The following is a 22,615-nucleotide window of genomic DNA, read 5'->3' on the forward strand; positions in this document are numbered from 1 at the left end:
AGCACAAACAGTGTTGTAAAGGTCAATAAGCAGGGCGTTAAAGAGCAAACTTCACTTTCCCCCAGAATGACATGAACAAGAAGCGATCGCAGCTCACAGCATTTCGCATTGAAAATAACAGAGAAACAACCTGAGCTTCTCACATTTACATAAACACAATAACGTCTAAAAACACAGATGATATATTCACAAGACATTTAGGGACAGTATACAGTTTTATATTGTGATGTTAATGATTGTCTGTGCGCAGCGGTTAAATTGCCACGTTAACAGACCGACTCAATGCAGTTCTCAATATGACGGACATCTCGCAGTGCAGCAAACGCTCTGAAATTTTGAGAGATTTTGTGGGATTTGAAACCTCAATAGGGCGAACTGACTGCCGGGTACAGAAAGCAAAATGGATACGGAGTCTTGCCCTACTTTTAAACGGTCAGAAAAACATTCAAAATCCGCACCACAATTATAGCAATGTTTTGTTTGACCAAGTTACAAAGCAGAAAAAAAATGACATAACAGTAATGATATGATGCAGGTTTAATGAAAAAAATATCAGAAATTATCCAGCCATTGGCATCCACTATATGCAAGGGCATGCACAGACAACCATGCCACATGGCCAAAATTTTGAAGCCGATATTCCCACACAATGCAAGTGACACTCATTTGACAGTCATTCCAGTGGCATCCAGGGATCCTCCAAAGAGATCTGGTACCAAAGACATGCTGGCAAGTCTTACAACTGTACAGTAAGACAGGAATCACTAGGATCCTAAAGACACCAAACTCCTCTGTCCGGCAATCTCATGACTCTGTAAGTCCAGGCATCTTTTAAGCTCAAAGGCTGAGAGCAAGCACAGACACATGAATGCCTCTACAAGTTCAACACTTTCACCACATACAAATGATGGCCAAGTCAAGAGAGTTCTTAAAAGCCTGGATCTTAGCCTTGATCCAGGACAATCACAAACCCAGACACTGTAGCAGATAAAATTCAATATGTAATGGACATAGTGGACATAATTCACCATCCCCAGTTATCATTGGTTAGTGTCTTCTGTGTTGTACATTTAGCAATATGCTGAGATGAGTGCTGCACACAACGTGTGTCTCATTCAAAGCTACAGGGACACGGCCCCTGTGATGTTTTAGCACCGGGACTGCTGCGTTTTTGAAGGGTGGTGCTTTGATCTGGTGTGTGAGTTTTTAAACCTTTAAAAAGCTTTTGAGCCATTAAAAAATTAATAGCACGCCATTGCTTTATCAATGTGGGAAATTGTCTCATCATTTTCCATCTATTCCAATTTTCACACTGGTGACCCCAGCGTTTGTCTTTTGGATGTTTTTGAAGGACATTCTGACATCAGCATAACAGCAAATACTGTATCATTGAAGTTTCCTGAGTTTTGAGAGTTGTCTGCTTCAGCTTGGTTCGCTCAGAGGGAGGCACAGTTTGCACTGCGTGAGATTACTGTGGATGACACAAAATACTATTATGTCGTGTCGGGAGTGACACGACACGACATAATGTGACAAAACTGGTTAGTCTCCTGAAAAATCCCCTGCAGTGGATAAATATGCAGCTCTCAAGGCTCACCTGTTAAACTGCTGGAAATCTTGTCCACATAAAATCTTTAAAGACAAAGATAAACTTTATTGATCTCACAGAGGAGAAATTCACATGTTATGTCAGCTCTTTAGAAGACTGCTTTGCAGCAGTGAGAAGTTGGATGTCTAGTAACTTTCTACTTTTGAACTCTGAAAGACTGAAATGATGGTTCTTGGTCCAGCAAGACATCGGCATCAATTTGATCAGCTAGCACTTAGCCTAGGTTCGTATGTTATACTTCATACTTACAAAGTGAAGAACTTTGGGGTAATTTTTGATCCTATGTTGTCCTTTGACCTCCACATTAGGTACACTACATGGACTGCTTTCTTCCATCTAAGAAATATAGCGAAGATTCGTCCCATCCTATCTATGGCTGATGCTGAGACTCTGATGCATGCTTTTATTCCTTCCAGATTGAACTATTGTAATGCTCTGTTTTCTGGTTTACCGCAGTCCAGCATCAGGGGTTTTCATCTGGTTCAAAATGCTGCTGCCAGAATTCTGACACAAAGCAGAAGGTTTGGCCACATTACACCAGTTCTGGCATCCCTTCACCGGCTTCCGGTCTCTTTAAGATCGGATTTTAAAGTGTTATTATTGACCTATAAAATTGTTCACGGACTGGCACCCCCCTACCTGGCCGGCCTGGTTGAGCCCTACGTACCAGCTCGGGCCCTGCGTTCACAAGGTGCAGGACTATTGTGCGTCCCTAGGGTGAATTAAAAAGTCAGCGGGTTACAGAGCCTTTTCTTATGTTTGTGAAGCGCCTTGAGGTAACTTGTGATTTGGCGCTATATAAATAAATAAATTTGAAATTGAAATTCATTTGAACTTTCTGATGCTGAGAGGGCTAACAAATTATTTTCTCTGCACAGCTTAGGAGACAACAAACCCTCTGACCTTATGAACAGATTAGGCCTGCTGGGGGAGCACAGGCCTGATTTTCTTGTCCACCTTTTTTGCATTAGCTCCCTCCTCAGGTGGGTGCAGCTTTAGCCAACACCACCTTCACTGACTACCGTCCTCTGGTAGAGGAAGCAGGCAGGTTTTTTTCTGGTTGGTCAACGCATGACTGTTGCCACACTCTCCTCAGCTCACACCTTTCACACCAGCTGCGCCGCTCCCAGGTGAGCCCGGCCTGTGTTTCTACCACGCTAAATTTGGATCCAGAGCCAAGCGTTGCCAGTCACCTTGCAGCTTCATTGTGAAGAGAAATGTCAGGGCTGGTGCTCAGTAGTGGCCATGCGTGTCGGCCACACCGGCAGGCTACTGTTCATCCAGGACATCTCTGGGCATCGTTTCTTGGGTAACACCGAGACTTTGAGACTGGACATCACAATGGATGAGCTTCTGCACCCCCAGAAGCCACCAATGGCAGCCTCATATGCACTTGTAGCGGCTGCACTCTGCGTTGTGTTGTTATAACTCCACCCATTCGCTCCCCTCGGGATGCGAACTCATGAGCTCCGGCATGGGAGTCGGACTCTCTAACCAGAAGGCTAAAACCCAGGGCTCTGGCCTTGTGACCAGAGAATCCTTTTGAGCTGTTGGGAGTGAGGTTTACTAACTACGTCTGCACAGCGACACCTGCTGGCCTCCGTTACACACTTATGGCACCCAACATGTTGATTTGTGTTTTGGTGGCCAGAGGTTTAGCTGGGACTTCATCACGGCTAAAGTCGCATTGGTCTTCAATGATAAAAATGAATGGTAAAGAAACGTTTTTTTTCTAATGTTTTAAAATATCTCAATAAAATATCAGTAAAATAATCAAAACATAATTGGGGTATTCAATGTCATACAACTGTTGTGATTTTTTTTAAACAAAATGTAGTTGTCCCACACTATTGCCGTAATTTCCACCACAACACTGTAATGTCCCTTTAAACAGTTTGTATGAAAGATTGTTTGGGTATTTTCTATGGAGATAAACAGTGACATCAGAGCACATGTATATAGCGCCAAATCACAACAAACAGTTGCCCCAAGGCACTTTATATTGTAAGGCAATGGTGTGGTGGAAATTACATTTACAAGGCCAATAGTGCCCGTAGTTAGAATCACCCATTTATTGTTTTCATTTATAGTGAATACTGGGGTGACGTGTGTAGCTCACAAAAAATCAATATGTAATAGACATTGTGGAGGTAATTCACCATACCCAGTTATTTATGGTAGTGTGTTCTGTGTTGTACATTTACCAGTGCAAATGCACTGTGCTTCACAGTGCATTTACCAATGCACTGTGGTGCGTGCTTCACACCTCAATGTGTGTCTCGTTCAAAGCTATAGGGACACAGTCCCTTTGATGTTTTTGCACTGGGACTGTTGTGTGTTGAGCCCCATCCTCTTTACACTGTTTACACTGGATTGCACTCCCATCCACTCCGCCAATTCCATTATCAAATTCACCGACAATACTACAGTATCAAATCATGATACAGCGTACAGGCGGGAGGTGGCACATCTGGCTGAGTGGTATGAGTACAACAATTTGGTCCTCAATACCTCCAAGACAAAAGAGGTAATCACTGACTTCAGATCAAAGGGAAGAATACATCTCCCCCTCTAAATTCACAGAGCAACTGTGGAAAATGTGGAGAGGGTGAAGTTCCTTGGAGTCAGTGTTTCCAACTGGCTGTCCTGGACTGTCAATACTTCAAACCTGGTCAAAAAGTCCCAACAGAGACTCTTCTTCCTCAGAAAGCTGAGGAAGCCCCAAATCCCCCAGGGACTGATGCTCAATTTCTATTGGAGTACCATTGAGGGCATCCTCATGAACTGCATCACCCTGTGGTTCGTGAACTGCACAGCTGCTGAGAGGAGGGCCTTGCATAGAGGGATGGAGGCAGCCCAGTGCATCACTGGGATGGAGGTCCCTCACTTTAACACGCTCTACGCCAGCAGACTGAGGAAGAAGGCCAGAGACATTGAAATGGACAGAACAGACCCTGGCAACTTCCTGTTTGAACCGCTACCGCCAGAAACCATTCAGAATAATAAAGTCCAGTACAAAACATCTGAGGCGCAGCTTTTACCCCCGAGCTGTGGCCTCCATCACACCCCACCAGATACACAATACACACATTGGACTGTGGGTGGAACCATACAGACTAAACTCCAGTTTTATTATACATTGTATAATGACAATAAAAGTGTTTCTGATTCTGTGAGACTTCAATTGCCTTTAAACCTCAGAGAAACCACAGGTCTGTGATTGAAATTCACAAAGTGGTTATGTCTGAAGACCCCACATTTCTACAGAATTCTCCAGTATTTTCCCACAGGACATGGTCAATGTCAGTATTAGAACATTGTGTCCAACAGTGTACATTTGGTACACTGAAGCCAGGATCCAGCAACTTGTAGCCCCGACTTTCTAGTCAAGGAGCACTGACACAATTTTACATTAGCAGATTCACGCGGACCAACACAGTGTAGCTAGCCCCGTCAGTACCAATGGTCACATTGAAATCACCCATGAACAAAGTCTCACCGCTGGGGAAGTCCTCTATCACAGAGTGAAGGTGCAAATAAAACATCCCCCTCAGAGAGATATTGTTAACCGCACTCGGTGCATATACTGAGAATGTTTGAGTCTGAGCATCATAATACACTAACAGACAGGACTGACATCCAACACCACTAGATGGTGCTGGTCTGCCACAGAAACTCCCATTCCGTATACCAACTGGGGCAACCAGACCAAAAGTATGTTCACCCACAGAGATCTGGTCTTTTCCAGGTATCCACACTTCAGACAGTGCTGCCACATTCCTCATGCACTAAACCCCCACGTTACAATAAACAAATAAGTGAAATGTACCCCTTTTGGATGCAGTGATTTTTACAATACTAAGTGGTTATGATCAATACTTACATCACACAAAGCCAATGTTCAGTTTTTGTAGACATTTTTAATTTTTGTATTCATTTTTTTAATACTTCTTGTCTTTGTATTATACAGGTCACATGATATAGTAATTCATAATTACACACAAGAGTTGTCAAGTATCACCTCGTCACTCACAGACATGCATCATGCGCGCACATGTGCACGTTTTCACTGTTGTATCTCATACATCACTCGCACGCACACAAAAAATGTAGAACATTTTATATCACAAAAGTCCACATGAACATCATTTCAACGCAATTATTCAGAAGACAAATATGACAATGATTAAATATTACAAATAATAAATGCAGGAAGGTGATTAAATGATCTTATAAAAGTAATTTATGAAGACCTATTTAGATCAAAGTTACCCTTTGCCAACACCTTTGAGCAGAATGAAGCAGAGATTAGCAGTAGCTCATGTGGAGGAAGTTTTCAGACATTAGGACGATGAACATTTAGAGAGAGAATTCAGTTTTTTTTTTTTTGTTTTTTTTAAAATTCAGTCTTGGATAAGAGGTTGAAGATGAGTGTGTGTGAGTCAGGATATTTATCATGGGTGTGCAAATCAATATGAACCATTATATGAGCAGGAAGGGCACAGTAGTAAGGAAGGCAACACAAACAAGGTAAAAAGGACACTGCAAGATTTATGGCACTAATAACAGCACTGGGGAAGAGGAGGTGCATAGTGAGCCCAAAACTGAACCAGTCGTACAGCATTTTATTGTGGAAAACCTACCAAAATCTACATGGATTTTAGTAAAGGACACTTCATAAAAAAAAAAAAAAACTGCAGAAGATCTGGTGCATGCACAGACTTGATCTGTTGGAAAACCTTTCACATGGTGGTGGTTACATAAAGTGAGGTTTGAATTATAAAACAAACATTTTCCGGCAACAGTACAAGTTGTGCAAGTTCAGCTCGCGCCTGGAATCAGTGTCTCACAAACAGCGGAGGGAAGCTTCAATTATATATAATTTTTCCTCATTGCTGGTGCAACCTTAAAAAGAAGCAGTGGAATAGACGAGAGCAGTGGCGATATGTTTGCAAACTCATCTGCTACTAGTGTACTACAAGAAGGAATTAAATTATGAGTTCAGAATTTAAGTTACGTCCACTGTCCAGCGGAGTCACGTAAAACACTGGGTGTCAGTAACTGCATTAGTAGTTACTCGATGATTCATGTCTGGACTGAAACACACACAGTCTCATTAGTACAAACACATGCACAGACACATTCAAACCTTGGACTCACCCTGTTAAATTTAAACTTCCCCAAATCACTCACTCACTCATGCACACACGCGTCATTCTTGGTTATCTTCTGTACGCCACTTTAGGAAATCCTCCTTTCGGGCGTCTGGTTTAATCTGGTTGCGCATGCCACCAAGCAGATTGGAAGTGGCTTCAGAAGCCAGTATTAAAGGGCGAACCACAGTAGGCGGGATCTGCCGCAGGACTCCGCCCACAGCACCAGGGAGACCCTTCTGCTCATGCCCACGGGATGCTACGTCACACAGGGTCTGAGCTGTGTCAATCACTCCCTGCAGAGCGGAGTAAGAGCGCAGCATGAGTGTACCGCACGGAATCCATGTACAGGAAGCAACCAGTTAAACTCCAACAGTGTGGATTAATGAACACACCTCTCTGACTGTGTCGTAGGCCTTGGCCACACCTTCTCTGAGGTCTGCAGGATGGGTGGTTCTGCGTGATCGGCTGGAGGGGGCGCGGCCCTCTGTGATGGCATAGCTTGTTAGCGGGGGTGTTGGAGACAGGATGTCATACACCGTTTCTGCTGTAGCCTGTGAATTACAGATAACAGGCAGCAACAACAGTAACCATGCTCAAATCAGTAGCTAAAAGAAGAATTCTGAAGTCATCATTGCTAATATTCTACATAATAGACAGCTTTAAAATTCAGAATCGGTACTGGATTTCCTTGACAGCTTGGGTACCTGGATGGCCTGCACAAGCCTATTACTGAGCTCCAGAGCGGCAGATGCTGTAGATGTGCCAAAAGATGCTGCCCCCCTCTGGAGACCTCGGATAATGCGACCATCTTTCCTGTACTGCTCTATGGGCAACCAGAACAGATCCCGGACTCCATGGACTGGAGAAACACAGAAAAGGAGAAAAGCAAGAAAGGAAATGGTGAAGAAAAAGGTGATCTCAACAGTGGCATCATACATGTGGTGTATCAACTCACACAGCTGAACAACAGAGTGCATGGGACCAACACCTCCGAGAATGCCCGACAACTGATTCTTTTTGATGTCTGTTAACCATTCTGTGACAGCGTACTGGATCACTTTGTCAACACCCAGCAGACTGGAAAGCATTGAAAGAGAAACACCAGAAATGTGTCAAATGCTAACTGACACTGTTTCTTACACGTGACACTGTTTCCTGACTAATTCAGGAATTAGTCTTAAAAAGTAAATTTTTGGGACATTTTTAAGAATAAACATTTCAGCTTAAAAAAAAGAAGAAGAAGTATTTCAAGCAGTAAATGTTTGTCTTAATACCCATGTCTGCAGCACAGTCTCTTCAGTTTGAGCTCTGAACAATTCAACTGGGCCAGGCCAATCAAAATCCCAGCAAACGTTCCCTGTGAAACCCGAGGAGAGGACCAGTGTGAAAACATAGCATGCTGGGTCATTGTATGCTGAGTGAATTTTCCCCAAAATGCCATTAGGTGTTTCTGCATTTTAAGCTTTTATTTAAAGCAGGAAACAGAAGAGATATCTGAGCCTCACCTGCTCGATAACGACGTGTTTACCATGATAATCCAGCCAGATAGGCACTTCAGAGGTGAAGCGGAACTCCCTGAAAAAGTGTAAAGTTTTATTTATCCCAGAAAAGCTGACTTGAGCATTTTCCAAATAATGTCACACATTGAAAAACAGCACATCATGATGACTGCTTCCTATTTTGGCTTTTGTGTGACAAATTTTAGTTTTGTGGCAGATAATCTTCAAAACACCAATTTTTTTTCTTGATTTTCCGGTTTGATTATGAATGCTGCAACACACTCCGTGCATTTCTCTGGGTGAAGCAGGGTTTACTCACCGGAAATAAATTGGCTGGTCAGAGGAGGAGGTGGAGCCAACAGAGGATGAGCTCTTCTCACTGTTTGTGGTTTCTACTGATGCTGTGAGATCAGGTCCCAAGTCACTAGCTGACTCCGCCTCCTCAGATGCCTTCTGTGAAGGGTCTGCCCTCACTGAAGATGGATGGAAAAAAATATAAATTTACAAGAACCTGTCTAGGACAAAATGTTTCTGCTAATTACTATCATAAACATGCATTAATTTTTTATACCCGCTTAGTCCAAATAAGGGTCACACGAGAAAATCAGCTTTAACAGTTTTAATATTGATGACTTGCAGAGCTTCGGAAAATTTTTGGTAGTTTGCAGCCATAAATGTCATTTATGATAGTTTTTCATTCATCACTGTCAGTAAAAAACACTTTAAAATTTTCAGGTATTTATTCAAAATGTTATGGAGAAATTTTCAAATTCACCAAAGGAAGGAGTAAAAAAAGTAGTTACATTATTCTTGTTTTTTTTTTTTCTCCCTTCAAAATTCTAGGGTGTCAAACATTTGCAGCTCTGTACCTTTTGTATATACACAGCAGGTAAAATAAGTATTATAAGTATTTTCAGTAAATATATTTCTAAAGGTGCTATTGACATAAAACTTTCACCACATCAGTAACAACTCCAGTAATCCACACATACAAAGAAACTAAAACAAATAAGTCCATAAATTAAGTTGTGCAATAATGTGAAATGACATTCATGCATAATATTGAACACCTGAAGAAATGGAGGTGCCAAAAGACATGGAAAGCCAAGACACCAGGTGAAATCTATCAGTAATTAGAAAGCAATCCTGCACCCTGTCAGTGCAAATTAATATCAACTGGTTCAGTCCCAACTGATGGCCTATAAAAAGGTGTCTAATTACCAAGGTGTCACACAAGAAACATCTCATCTAAAAGCAACGAGTTCTCTCAAGATCTGTGCAACTTTATTGTTGCAAAACGTACTAATGCCATTGCTTACAGTAGGATTTCTAAGCTTCTGGATGTTCCACTGAGCTCTGTTGGAGCCATGATCCAGGAGTGGAAAGAACATAATTTCACCATAAACTGACCATGAACAGGTGGTGCTTGCAAGATTTCTGACAAAGGAGTGAAAAGAATTATCGGAAGAGTTGTCCAAGAGCCAAGGATGACTTGTGGAGACCCATAATGGTCTTCTTTTCTTTTTCTTAAATCCTCCAAACCGTGACTATCCAGGGTTGGGACCAGGAAGCAGAGTAGTCTTACACACCTCTCTGCAGCTTCTCTCCCCCTGCCATCCCCTCATTACCCAATCCCCGTAGAGACGGTGCCTGCTCCCAGACCACCAATAACCAGCAAAAATCTATTTAAACATAAAAATTCAAAAAGAAAAAATAATATAGCACCTTCAACTGCACCACAGACTAAAAAAGTTAAATGTGGTCTATTAAACATTAGGTCTCTCTCTTCTAAGTCCCTGTTGGTAAATGATATAATAATTGATCAACATATTGATTTATTCTGCCTAACAGAAACCTGGTTACAGCAGGATGAATATGTTAGTTTAAATGAGTCAACACCCCCGAGTCACACTAACTGTCAGAATGCTCATAGCATGGGCCGAGGGGGAGGATTAGCAGCAATCTTCCACTCCAGCTTATTAATTAATCAAAAACCCAGAGAGAGCTTTAATTCATTTGAAAGCTTGACTCTTAGTCTTGTCCATCCAAATTGGAAGTCCCAAAAACCAGTTTTATTTGTTGTTATCTATTGTCCACCTGGTCGTTACTGTGAGTTTCTCTGTGAATTTTCAGACCTTTTGTCTGACTTAGTGCTTAGCTCAGATAAGATAATTATAGTGGGTGATTTTAACATCCACACAGATGCTGAGAATGACAGCCTCAACACTGCATTTACTCTATTGTTAGACTCGATTGGCTTCGCTCAAAATGTAAATGAGTCCATCCACCACTTTAATCATACCTTAGATCTTGTTCTGACTTTTGGTATGGAAATTGAAGACTTAACAGTATTCCCTGAAAACCTCCTTCTGTCTGATCATTTCTTAATAACATGTACATTTACTCTGATGGACTACCCAGCAGTGGGGAATAAGTTTCATTACAGTAGAAGTCTTTCAGAAAGCGCTGTAACTAGGTTTAAGGATATGATTCCTTCTTTATGTTCTCCAATGCCATATACCAACACAGGGCAGAGTAGCTACCTAAACTCTGTGAGTGAGATAGATTATCTCGTCAATAGTTTTACATCCTCATTGAGCACAACTTCGGATGCTGTAGCTCCTCTGAAAAAGAGAGCCTTAAATCAGAAGTGCCTGACTCCGTGGTATAACTCACAAACTCGCAGCTTAAAGCAGATAACCCGTAAGTTGGAGATGAAATGGCGTCTCACTAATTGAAAAGATCTTCACTTAGCCTGGAAAAAGAGTCTGTTGCTCTATAAAAAAAAAGCCCTCCGTAAAGCTAGGACATCTTACTACTCATCACTAATTGAAGAAAATAAGAACAACCCCAGGTTTCTTTTCAGCACTGTAGCCAGGCTGACAAAGACTCAGAGCTCTATTGAGCCGAGTATTCCTTTAACTTTAACTAGTAATGACTTCATGACTTTCTTTGGTAATAAAATTTTAACTCATAACCATCCCAAAGACATATCGTTATCTTTGGCTGCTTTCAGTGATGCCGGTATTTGGTTAGACTCTTTCTCTCCGATTGTTCTGAGTTATTTTCATTAGTTACTTCCTCCAAACCATCAACATGTCTATTAAACCCCATTCCTACCAGGCTGCTCAAGGAAGCCCTACCATTATTTAATGCTTCGATCTTAAATATGATCAATCTATCTTTATTAGTTGGCTATGTACCACAGGCTTTTAAGGTGGCAGTAATTAAACCATTACTTAAAAAGCCATCACTTGACCCAACTATCTTAGCTAATTATAGGCCAATCTCCAACCTTCCTTTTCTCTCAAAAAGTCTTGAAAGGGTAGTTGTAAAACAGCTAACTGATCATCTGCAGAGGAATGGTCTATTTGAAGAGTTTCAGTCAGGTTTTAGAATTCATCATAGTACAGAAACAGCATTAGTGAAGGTTACAAATCATCTTCTTATGGCCTCAGACAGTAGACTCATATCTGTGCTTGTTCTGTTAGACCTCAGTGCTGCTTTTGATACTGTTGACCATAAAATTTTATTAGAGATTAGAGCATGCCATAGGTATTAAAGGCACTGCGCTGCGGTGGTTTGAATCATATTATCTAATAGATTACAATTTGTTCATGTAAATGGGGAATCTTCTTCACAGACTAAGGTTAATTATGAAGTTCCACAAGGTTCTGTGCTAGGACCAATTTTATTCACTTTATACATGCTTCACTTAGGCAGTATTATTAGACAGCATTGCTTAAATTTTCATTGTTACGCAGATGATACCCAGCTTTATCTATCCATGAAGCCAGAGGACACACACCAATTAGCTAAACTGCAGGATTGTCTTACAGACATAAAGACATGGATGACCTCTAATTTCCTGCTTTTAAACTCATAAAACTGAAGTTATTGTACTTGGCCCCACAAATCTTAGAAACATGGTATCTAACCAGATCCTTACTCTGGATGGCATTACCCTGACCTCTAGTAATACTGTGAAAAATCTTGGAGTCATTTTTGATCAGGATATGTCATTCAATGCGCATAGCAAACAAATATGTAGGACTGCTTTTTTGCATTTGCGCAATATCTCTAAAATCAGAAAGGTCTTGTCTCAGAGTGATGCTGAAAAACTAATTCATGCATTTATTTCCTCTAGGCTGGACTATTGTAATTCATTATTATCAGGTTGTCCTAAAAGTTCCCTGAAAAGCCTTCAGTTAATTCAAAATGCTGCAGCTAGAGTACTGACAGGGACTAGAAGGAGAGAACATATCTCACCCATATTGGCCTCTCTTCATTGGCTTCCTGTCAATTCTAGAATAGAATTTAAAATTCTTCTTCTTACTTATAAGGTTTTGAATAATCAGGTCCCATCTTATCTTAGGGACCTCATAGTACCATATCACCCCAATAGAGCACTTCGCTCTCAGACTGCGGGCTTACATGTAGTTCCTAAGGTTTTTAAGAGTAGAATGGGAGGCAGAGCCTTCAGCTTTCAGGCTCCTCTCCTGGGGAACCAGCTCCCAATTCGGATTAGGGAGACAGACACCCTCTCTACTTTTAAGATCAGGCTTAAAACTGAGTGTTTCTTTCTCTTTTTGCTCTGTATGCACCACTCTGCATTTAATCATTAGTGATTGATCTCTGCTCTCTTCCACAGCATGTCTTTTTCCTGATTCTCTCCACTCAGCCCCAACCAGTCCCAGCAGAAGACTGCCCCTCCCTGAGCCTGGTTCTGCTGGAGGTTTCTTCCTGTTAAAAGGGAGTTTTTCCTTCCCACTGTCGCCAAGTGCTTGCTCACAGGGGGTCGTTTTGACCGTTGGAGTTTTTCTGTAATTATTATATGGCTTTGCCTTACAATATAAAGCGCCTTGGGGCAACTGTTTGTTGTGATTTGGCGCTATATAAATAAAATTGATTTGATTCTTTTCTTTTTCCCCCAATTAAAGACTGTTGTTGTTGCTCTTCTGTTTTTTTTTTTTTCCTGTTTTCCATTTATTCTGTTTGTTAAGAAATTTTTGTAAAATTTGTTAAAATCTTGTAATTGTTAGAATGGCCCAAGCAGTACGTCACTCCTCTGTGTCTGGTGTCCTTGAAGTTTCTTCCTCATTATCATTCCCCTAACCACTGTCGCCTGGGCGCTTGCTAGGGGGTGCCTTGAGGAAGCACTGTTGTGCTTTGGTGCTATACCCATAAAATAAATTCATACTGGAGAAAAAGTGTAGGCTCATTTCAGGAAATAATCTTATTACATGTAAAAAAAAAAAAAAAAAAGGCTGCTTCATTTTATCAACATGTTTGTGACTGAAGCTACATGTAGCTTGTGTGTCTCTTTCTGTCAGTTTCAAAGCCTAGGTCAGGTAGCCACCATGGCTCCCTGCTGCTTGTATCAAATAATTTTTCGACATGTTCAGGGCTGGATCCAGAGTGAAAATCTGACAGATGCATTTTTGCCCAATGATAAAATAAAAATCGTACGCGTCTTGTTATTCAATAATCCTCATTCTTTTATTCATGTGCAACATACACTGTCACACTTCTTTTAATATTTATTATACTTCATGGACCATAGTGAACACTTCTTATTTGCATAAATATGATGTCCTAAAAAAACAACACTATAACAAAAATTGACTGTAAACAGGATCAAATTTATTGCCAAAATCTTTCAATTATACCTGAATCTATATATGATTTTTTTTTCTATTGATAAAATCAATAAAAATATGACTGCATATATTCTTAGTAATAATATATTGAGATACAGACAGTTACATTGTACACATATCACAACTGTGATGTGTACAATTGTGATGTATTTGTTTTAGTATATTTAGATTTTGTTGTGATTTGGCACTTTATAGGCTGATTAAATTGAAACTGAACTGAAATTGAACATTTTATTGAGTCTTAAAGTAAATAAATATGAAATTGGTCACTGGATCCTTAAACTTTTGACATAAACTCTACATGGCGGATCCTTGATCTCTGGACATAAATAGGAATAAACAAAATCTGTAATTTTTGTCAAAAGCATTTCCTTTCAGACATTATTGACATGAAAGTGTTTCCATATATCTGAGCTGAGCTCTTGCAGCTGCTGTGCTTCACTTCAGGATGTAATTTGTAAAGAAATAGAGCGCGTCTCATTTTGGGAGGAAAAACGTTTTAGTCGATTGTAGTTTCTTGTCTGTATTACAATGTTTGGAAAGAAGTGTCACTTTATTTAAAGCGGCGATTCGTTTTGAAGTAATTCCAACCGGACTCTGTCTCGGCAGAGAGCTGCGCAGCGTTTTGAGCTGTGTGAACGGAACGGAGGACAATTCTCGTTTCTTGACAGCAGCAACACAAGAGTCCCAGTTAGTGACTTTAATCCACACAAAAGTGACTCACAGTATTTTAATGGCTTTGAGAGGGTTAAGAAGCGGACTTGCCGTTTCTGAAGAACAGCGAATCAAAGAACCAACGAGCTAGTGGATCGAAGCATTGCTTCACGGCTTCAAAGTGGAGCCGCGCTGCAGAAACAGTTGATTATATTTGTACGTCCGTATGACTCTGAAACATATAATTTACGGACTATAGGTTGACATGAAAACCACTGAAAAGCTGTGTTCACCGCGGGGACACGTTCGGCACTATTCGGGATTATTCAAGATTTTTTTTTTTACCGATGACGAACGATGCATAAAAAAAATTGACCGATGCAATTGCATCGGTCCAAACCAGTCTGGATCCGGGCCTGACGTTACATTAGCTGGCTGTTTCTGATGCCCTTTCCCTTTACCTCCTGTTAGCCAAGATATAGTCTCTAGGAGTGACAGAATCACTGAAATAAACTTGATTATGAATGTACAAAATTGATTAAATGACTGTGACTTTGTTTTACCTTATAGTTTGCCTAAAATATGACTCTTCCTTTTTAGATATACCTTAGTATACTAGCATAGTTTCACCTTAGAATTGGAATATAATATATAAGATATACCTTACTGAATTTTCATTCAATGTTCATAAATGTACATAAAATTATTGCACAGTACAGCACAAAAGAGCATCTTGAAAAAAATTAAGTAGGCTGTGTGATGGAACTTTAAAAAACTCATTTGTGTTTTGAACAGCAAACCTCACCATTATGTATGACTCAAAATGAAATAATAATAATAATAATAATAATCATCAAAAGAAAGCAAACCTTCACTTGCAGGATCCACAGGCAGGTAAGGGTTAACAGAGGAAGCTAGATTACTAAAAAAATCCTTTAAGAAGAACAATGCATCCTAATGGCAAAGAAGAAGAAGAAGAAAAAGGTTAGTTAAGACCAGGAATAGCTTAATTAATTAATTAGTGACTGTTCATAGAATTAATACATCTCAAAACACCAAAGACAAGACTGTGCAAATTTTGTCTGCTCTCTCAAACAATGTTTAAGTCTAACCAAAATACTGGCCTTTGACAAACGTGTTCACAGTAGCTGTTGGTATTTAGTGTCAGGAATCATAGTTACCTGGTCGATGTTAAGTCGTAAAGGCAACAGGCTGACTCTGAGACAGCACTCCGGACCACCGAGGCCAGACTCGGGACACACCTGCAGGGCCTTCACTGTTAGCTAAGACAACACACACACACACAAACACAGCGAGCGTTTACCAGATGTTACTAGGACCAACAGTCATCACAAATAATTGCTTTTGTCTGTTGTCCTAATGTCGATTTGCCATCTCACCATGTTGGAATGGGCTCGGCGCGGCATGCTCTCACTTGTATAGAGGTAGAGGAATTTGTTTATTTGTGAGGAGGCCAGTCGGTCTCGAACCTCCAACTCTTGAACAATGAACACCTGCCTGGAGAGGGGATGTTCCCCACCTGGCCCCACTCCTACCCCACATGCCTGCGACCCATCCCCATCCTGCCCAGCAATGACCACTGGGTAAGTCTCATGCTGGAAGGACACCTAAGGGACAAAACAGAACAAACGTCAGAAAGTGATTTTAAAAACAGCATTTTTTTCTGGAAAGCTATAAACAAAAATTATTTTACTTATTCTGCTAAACACAACAATATGTCATCTTGCCACGTGTGCACCTGATCCCATCAGATCTCAGAAGTGAAGCGGATTAGGTCCTGAATAGTATCTGACTGGGAGATGCTTCGGAACACCAGTGGCTGTGTGTGTTTCTACATGCAGAACTGCAGTTGTGTCAGCTCAGGCATCTGGCATAGAACTTTTGCCAAATTCCAACATGGACCTGTAGTGGTCCAACACCTGCAGCAACTGGTATCATGACAATCAGGCTGCCTTCTGAGAGGAAATGACTTAAATACACACACCTTGGTGAGCTGGATCTCCATCAGAACTGTATGTTGACGGCTGATGCCTCCAGTCCAACGCCATGAGTTCTGTGGGCGGGAAGAAGCTACGGAACGAGAAGGAGAGCTCTGAACACCAGTGGGGACTGAACGACCTCTGCAGGTATAGCGATAATGGATGACACAGAAATGGAGAGACAAAACTGATCAAAAAAAATGAAAGCATCATTGAGAATCTACTCGTATTCAGAGTATTTCTGTCTGCTACCTGTTTGCATGCTGGACATGCATAGATAAAGGTTTGCCACCAAAGTCTTTGCCCCCATAGAGATGCCACACCACAGAAATCTCACGCAGCACCACTCTGGTCTGGGGTACAGGGAAGCGGCTGGGAGCCCGAAGCAGGTCTGTGCTGCCTCTGGGCCTGGAGAAGTGACTGTCCTTCACCAAGATGGGCCCTGTGGCCAACACTGTCACCACAGGCTCTCCATCTTTGGGCTGGAAGTGGGATACGGATCACTTAGCACACATAACAAATAGCCCAAATTTTCTGGAAGCACATATGTAATGCAGAGTTATGCTGTGGACTGCACGTAACAACAAACGAATGTTGGTCAAAACACTCCACTGTTAGCAAGTGTAACTTTAAAAACTGTGTAAAAGTATGTGAGCCATGTACAACCCCTGGCAAAAATTATGGAATCACCGGCCTCGGAGGATGTTCATTCAGTTGTTAAATTTTGTAAAAAAAAAAAAAAAAAGCAGATCACAGACATGACACAAAACTAAAGTCATTTCAAATGGCAATTTTCTGGCTTTAAGAAACACTATAAGAAATCAGGAAAAAAAAATTGTGGCAGTCAGTAACGGTTACTTTTTTAGACCAAGCTGACGGGAAAAAAATATGGAATCACTCAATTCTGAGGAAAAAATTATGGAATCATGAAAAACAAAAGAATGCTCCAACACATCACTAGTATTTTGTTGCACCACCTCTAGCTTTTATAACAGCTTGCAGTCTCTGAGGCATGGACTTAATGAGTGACAAACAGTACTCTTCATCAATCTGGCTCCAACTTTCTCTGATTGCTGTTGCCAGATCAGCTTTGCAGGTTGGAGCCTTGTCAAGGACCATTTTCTTCAACTTCCACCAAAGATTTTCAATTGTATTAAGATCCGGACTATTTGCAGGCCATGACATTGACCCTATGTGTCTTTTTGCAAGGAATGTTTTCACAGTTTTTGCTCTATGGCAAGATGCATTATCATCCTGAAAAATGATTTCATCATCCCCAAACATCCTTTCAATTGATGGGATAAGAAAAGTGTCCAAAATATCAACGTAAACTTGGGTATTTATTGATGATGTAATGACAGCCATCTCCCCAGTGCCTTTACCTGACATGCAGCCCCATATCATCAATGACTGTGGAAATTTACATGTTCTCTTCAGGCAGTCATCTTTATAAATCTCATTGGAACGGCACCAAACAAAAGTTCCAGCATCATCACCTTGCCCAATGCAGATTCGAGATTCATCACTGAATATGACTTTCATCCAGTCATCCACAGTCCACGATTGCTTTTCCTTAGCCCATTGTAACCTTGTTTTTTTCTGTTTAGCTGTTAATGATGCCTTTCGTTTAGCTTTTCTGTATGTAAATCCCATTTCCTTTAGGCGGTTTCTTACAGTTCGGTCACAGACGTTGACTCCAGTTTCCTCCCATTCGTTCCTCATTTGTTTTGTTGTGCATTTTCGATTTTTGAGACATATTGCTTTATGTTTTCTGTCTTGACGCTTTGATGTCTTCCTTGGTCTACCAGTATGTTCGCCTTTAACAACCTTCCCATGTTGTTTGTATTTGGTCCAGAGTTTAGACACAGCTGACTGAACAACCAATATCTTTTGCAACACTGCGTGATGATTTACCCTCTGTTAAGAGTTTGATAATCCTCTCCTTTGTTTCAATTAACATCTCACGTGTTGGAGCCATGATTCATGTCAGTCCACTTGGTGCAACAGCTCTACAAGGTGTGATCACTCCTTTTTAGATGCAGACTAATGAGCAGATCTGATTTGATGCAGGTGTTAGTTTTGGGGATGAAAATTTACAGGGTGATTCCATAATTTATTCCTCAGAATTGAGTGATTCCATATTTTGTTCCCCTCTGCTTGGTCTAAAAAAGTAACCGTTACTGACTGCCACAATTTTTTTTCCTGATTTCTTATAGTGTTTCTTAAAGCCAGAAAGTTGCCATTTGAAATGACTTTAGTTTTGTGTCATGTCTGTGATCTGCTTTTTTTCTACAAAATTAAACAACTGAATGAACATCCTCCGAGGCCGGTGATTCCATAATTATTGCCAGGGGTTGTATTTCAAGTTAGCAGTCTTTTTACAACCCCATTAAAAGCACATTGTAAAAGGAAAAAACACAATGAACATTAATAAAAACATACAAACTCAAGGCTAACATGATTTTATTTCTACTCTTTACTACTAATCAAGCTGGAAAATTAATGAAACTCACAGGAATTCCCATGCCAGGAGCCTCCAATATGCAAAAATCATCATCGTCGGTGGAGCCCTCTGACCCTTCTTCTGACATCATGTCAGCCTGAGCCTCTGTTGCTGTAGAAACCAGCGCATCAAGCTCAGAATCATCCTCCTGCAGGATGGAGGGGCTGTGCTTCGTCACTTCACCAGGGAACAAATAGACAGAGACAGGCGAGCCTCTGGGCACTGAAGGTAAAGCTGTAAAAAACAGAAGATCCAGCGTTCATGAAAATCAACAAAATCAAACAGAAAACTAATCTTCAGGCTAAACTTGATGGTACTGCGAACAACTTTCTCCAGGAACTACATCCATTCCTTTGTCCTATCCTGAGTTGGCTATAGCTAGAAAATGAAGGTGTTATTTCAAGTTTATTTCTTTCATTAATAGCAAGTTCAATATTTTGAATCAGCATTTGTGCCTCACAGATAAGTACCATTTTTTTCCGGACTATAAGTTGCATCTTTTATTCTAAAGTCACATACATGGAAAAAATACTTCATTGTCATCTTTGGCCAAAAGATAGCACAGTCTACACACTGTATATCAAATGAGGTACTGTGATTCACATAAATCATGCTCTCAAACTGAAAGACCACAATGATGAATAAAAAGACGAAATGTAACCATATTACTTGGGTGGCCAAGTGGTTAGTGCACTTGGTTTCAGTGCGGAAGGTTCCCGGTTCAAATCCCACCCCTGCCACATTTCTTCATGTAATGTGGAGTTGCATCAGGAAGGGCATCCAGCGTAAAACCTGTGCCAATTCAACATGCAGATCCACCTCAGATTTGCTGTGGTGACCCCACGTGCAAATAAGGGAGCAGCTGAAGGGACTGACTTTTACTTAGCACAACACTTGTTCAGACTGTGTGACAACAAGAACCACAACGGTAGGTCAGTTAAGCTAGCTTAAGCTAAGGTAATGCTGTGATGTTTTACACAGGTTTTACAAAATATTTTTCAAATGTTTAATTACAATGAACAGATGAAAATGTCTGTTCAGTGGTGCAGAATTTTCAAATGTTTAATTATTTGGTAAGTTGACCTCATCTGTGACTGTTCAGTGCCCACAAGAACCAGTTTAGTCAAGTTCTTTGTGCCTTTTAATTCGCTTGGTAACTTCTGCTTGTTGACAGTTTTTGTGTGATAAACAATGCACAGATTAATTTTGGTTCTTGTTGCATGAAACATTAGCACCACCTTTCAGAAATAAATGCACCTTATAGACTGCATACTTTATTCCTCTTATTGTCACATGTTTGGACAATATTGGTGTGACTTACAGTCCAGACAATCAAAAACACTTCATATTATTAAAAAACTAACAGTACCTGGATCTAGACAGTCCTCTTGTTGACTCTTGTCTGTGTCAATTAAGGCATCAGCCAGATCACATTGGTTGATCTCAGCAGTTTCAGCTGGAGGACACACTGGCAAAGAGGCAGGACTTTCCGACAGCTAGTAAAAATAATTGTGTAATAAAATATATTACACAGAAGGAAAATTTGGGGTCAATCAATACACACAAAAAAAAGAGAAAGTAACAAAATTGTAGTATTCATTTGACAACCGATAAAGACAGATTAAACTAGCAAAAAGCCACAATCTCCCGATATTCATATCGTCTTTCTCAAAAGAATGAACATTTTCTTACTGGTAGTTTCTGGCCAGCAATTTCTGTGGGCAACGCGTGTCGCACTGGGGGATGCAAGTCACCCTGGGATACCAGGTACTGCAGCAGGTTGACCAGTGCTGCGCAGGAATCAGCACAGGTATGAAGGTGAACTACATTGTTGGAGCAACGAAGCTCAAACAGAGGCTGAGACTAAAAGACAAAGGGACCAGGCATTACTGAAGAAGAACTAGTGTGAGGCAATACAACATGAATTACAAATTGCAAAATAAAATCGTTGAGTGTGAAGTAACCACCAAAAAAGTAATATACAAGGACATACAGTAGTGTTCAGAATAATAGTAGTGCTATATGACTAAAAAGATTAATCCAGGTTTTGAGTATATTTCTTATTGTTACATGGGAAACAAGGTACCAGTAGATTCAGTAGATTCTCACAAATCCAACAAGACCAAGCATTCATGATATGCACACTCTAAAGGCTATGAAATTGGGCTATTAGTAAAAAAAAAAAAAAAAAACAGTAGAAAAGGGGGTGTTCACAATAATAGTAGTGTGGAATTCAGTCAGTGAACAGGTGTGAATCAGGTGTCTCCTATTTAAGGATGAAGCCAGCACCTGTTGAACATGCTTTTCTCTTTGAAAGCCTGAGGAAAATGGGACGTTCAAGACACTGGTCAGAAGAACAGCGTAGTTTGATTAAAAAGTTGATTGGAGAGGAGAAAACTTATACGCAGGTGCAAAAAATTATAGGCTGTTCATCTACAATGATCTGCAATGCTTTAAAATGGACAAAAAAACCAGAGACGCGTGGAAGACAATGGAAAACAACCATCAAAATGGATAGAAGAATAACCAGAATGGCAAAGGCTCACCCATTGATCAGCTCCAGGATGATCAAAGACAGTCTGGAGTTACCTTTAAGTGCTGTGACAGTTAGAAGACGCCTGTGTGAAGCTAATTTATTTGCAAGAATCCCCCGCAAAGTCCCTCTGTTAAATAAAAGACGTGCAGAAGAGGTTACAATTTGCCAAAGAACACATCAATTGGCCTAAAGAGAAATGGAGGAAGATTTTGTGGACTGATGAGAGTAAAATTGTTCTTTTTGGGTCCAAGGGCCACAGACAGTTTGTGAGACGACCCCCAAACTCTGAATTCAAGCCACAGTTCACAGTGAAGACAGTGAAGCATGGTGGTGCACTCATCATGATATGGGCATGTTTCTCCTACTATGGTGTTGGGCCTATATATCGCATACCAGGTATCATGGATCAGTTTGGATATGTCAAAATACTTGAAGAGGTCATGTTGCCTTATGCTGAAGAGGACATGCCCTTGAAATGGGTGTTTCAACAAGACAATGACCCCAAGCACACTAGTAAATGAGCAAAATCTTGGTTCCAAACCAACAAAATTAATGCCTCGCAGACGTGAAGAAATCATGAAAAACTGTGGTTATACAACTAAATACTAGTTTAGTGATTCACAGGATTGCTAAAAAAGCAGTTTGAACATAATAGTTTTGAGTTTGTAACGTCAACAGCAGATGCTACTATTATTGTGAACACCCCCTTTTCTACTTTTTTTTTTTTTTACTAATAGCCCAATTTCATAGCCTTAAGAGTGTGCATATCATAAATGTTTGGTCTTGTTGGATTTATTAGAATCTACTGAATCTAATGGTACCTCATTTCCCATGTAACAGTAAGAAATATACTCAAAACCTGGATTAATCTTTTTAGTCACATAGCACTACTATTATTCTGAACACTACTGTAATTAAATCATTGTTTTTGTTTTTTATGTCACATGAATATGATGAAAAAATTAGCCTGCAGAAAGAAATTCTACAATAGAAAAATC

At 40.5% G+C, this 22,615-nt stretch overlaps 1 protein-coding gene across 2 annotated transcripts in view; it reads right to left on the reverse strand.

Annotated features, from left to right (window-relative positions):
- Nucleotides 1–5,509: 5,509 nt before the first annotated feature.
- atg2a (autophagy related 2A) overlaps nucleotides 5,510–22,615 on the reverse strand; it is a 59,635-nt gene continuing 42,529 nt past the window's right edge. Inside the window, exons 28-42 of one of the 2 annotated variants that reach the window (XM_034180909.1) lie at nucleotides 20,774–20,944; nucleotides 20,451–20,577; nucleotides 19,092–19,315; nucleotides 16,831–17,060; nucleotides 16,584–16,719; nucleotides 15,979–16,206; nucleotides 15,760–15,861; nucleotides 15,448–15,532; nucleotides 8,584–8,737; nucleotides 8,271–8,340; nucleotides 8,040–8,122; nucleotides 7,721–7,842; nucleotides 7,470–7,624; nucleotides 7,158–7,316; nucleotides 5,510–7,058 (exon numbers count right to left, since the gene is read on the reverse strand). In XM_034180909.1, coding sequence (XP_034036800.1) covers nucleotides 6,822–7,058; nucleotides 7,158–7,316; nucleotides 7,470–7,624; nucleotides 7,721–7,842; nucleotides 8,040–8,122; nucleotides 8,271–8,340; nucleotides 8,584–8,737; nucleotides 15,448–15,532; nucleotides 15,760–15,861; nucleotides 15,979–16,206; nucleotides 16,584–16,719; nucleotides 16,831–17,060; nucleotides 19,092–19,315; nucleotides 20,451–20,577; nucleotides 20,774–20,944 — 2,283 coding nt within the window. In that variant the 3' untranslated portion in view covers nucleotides 5,510–6,821. Of the gene's footprint in view, nucleotides 7,059–7,157; nucleotides 7,317–7,469; nucleotides 7,625–7,720; nucleotides 7,843–8,039; nucleotides 8,123–8,270; nucleotides 8,341–8,583; nucleotides 8,738–15,447; nucleotides 15,533–15,759; nucleotides 15,862–15,978; nucleotides 16,207–16,583; nucleotides 16,723–16,830; nucleotides 17,061–19,091; nucleotides 19,316–20,450; nucleotides 20,578–20,773; nucleotides 20,945–22,615 lie in introns of both variants that reach the window. The other variant, XM_034180908.1, reaches the window with a different exon arrangement.

This window comes from Thalassophryne amazonica, chromosome 11 (genome assembly GCF_902500255.1).
Source record: "Thalassophryne amazonica chromosome 11, fThaAma1.1, whole genome shotgun sequence".
In the NCBI taxonomy this organism is placed as follows: domain Eukaryota; kingdom Metazoa; phylum Chordata; class Actinopteri; order Batrachoidiformes; family Batrachoididae; genus Thalassophryne; species Thalassophryne amazonica.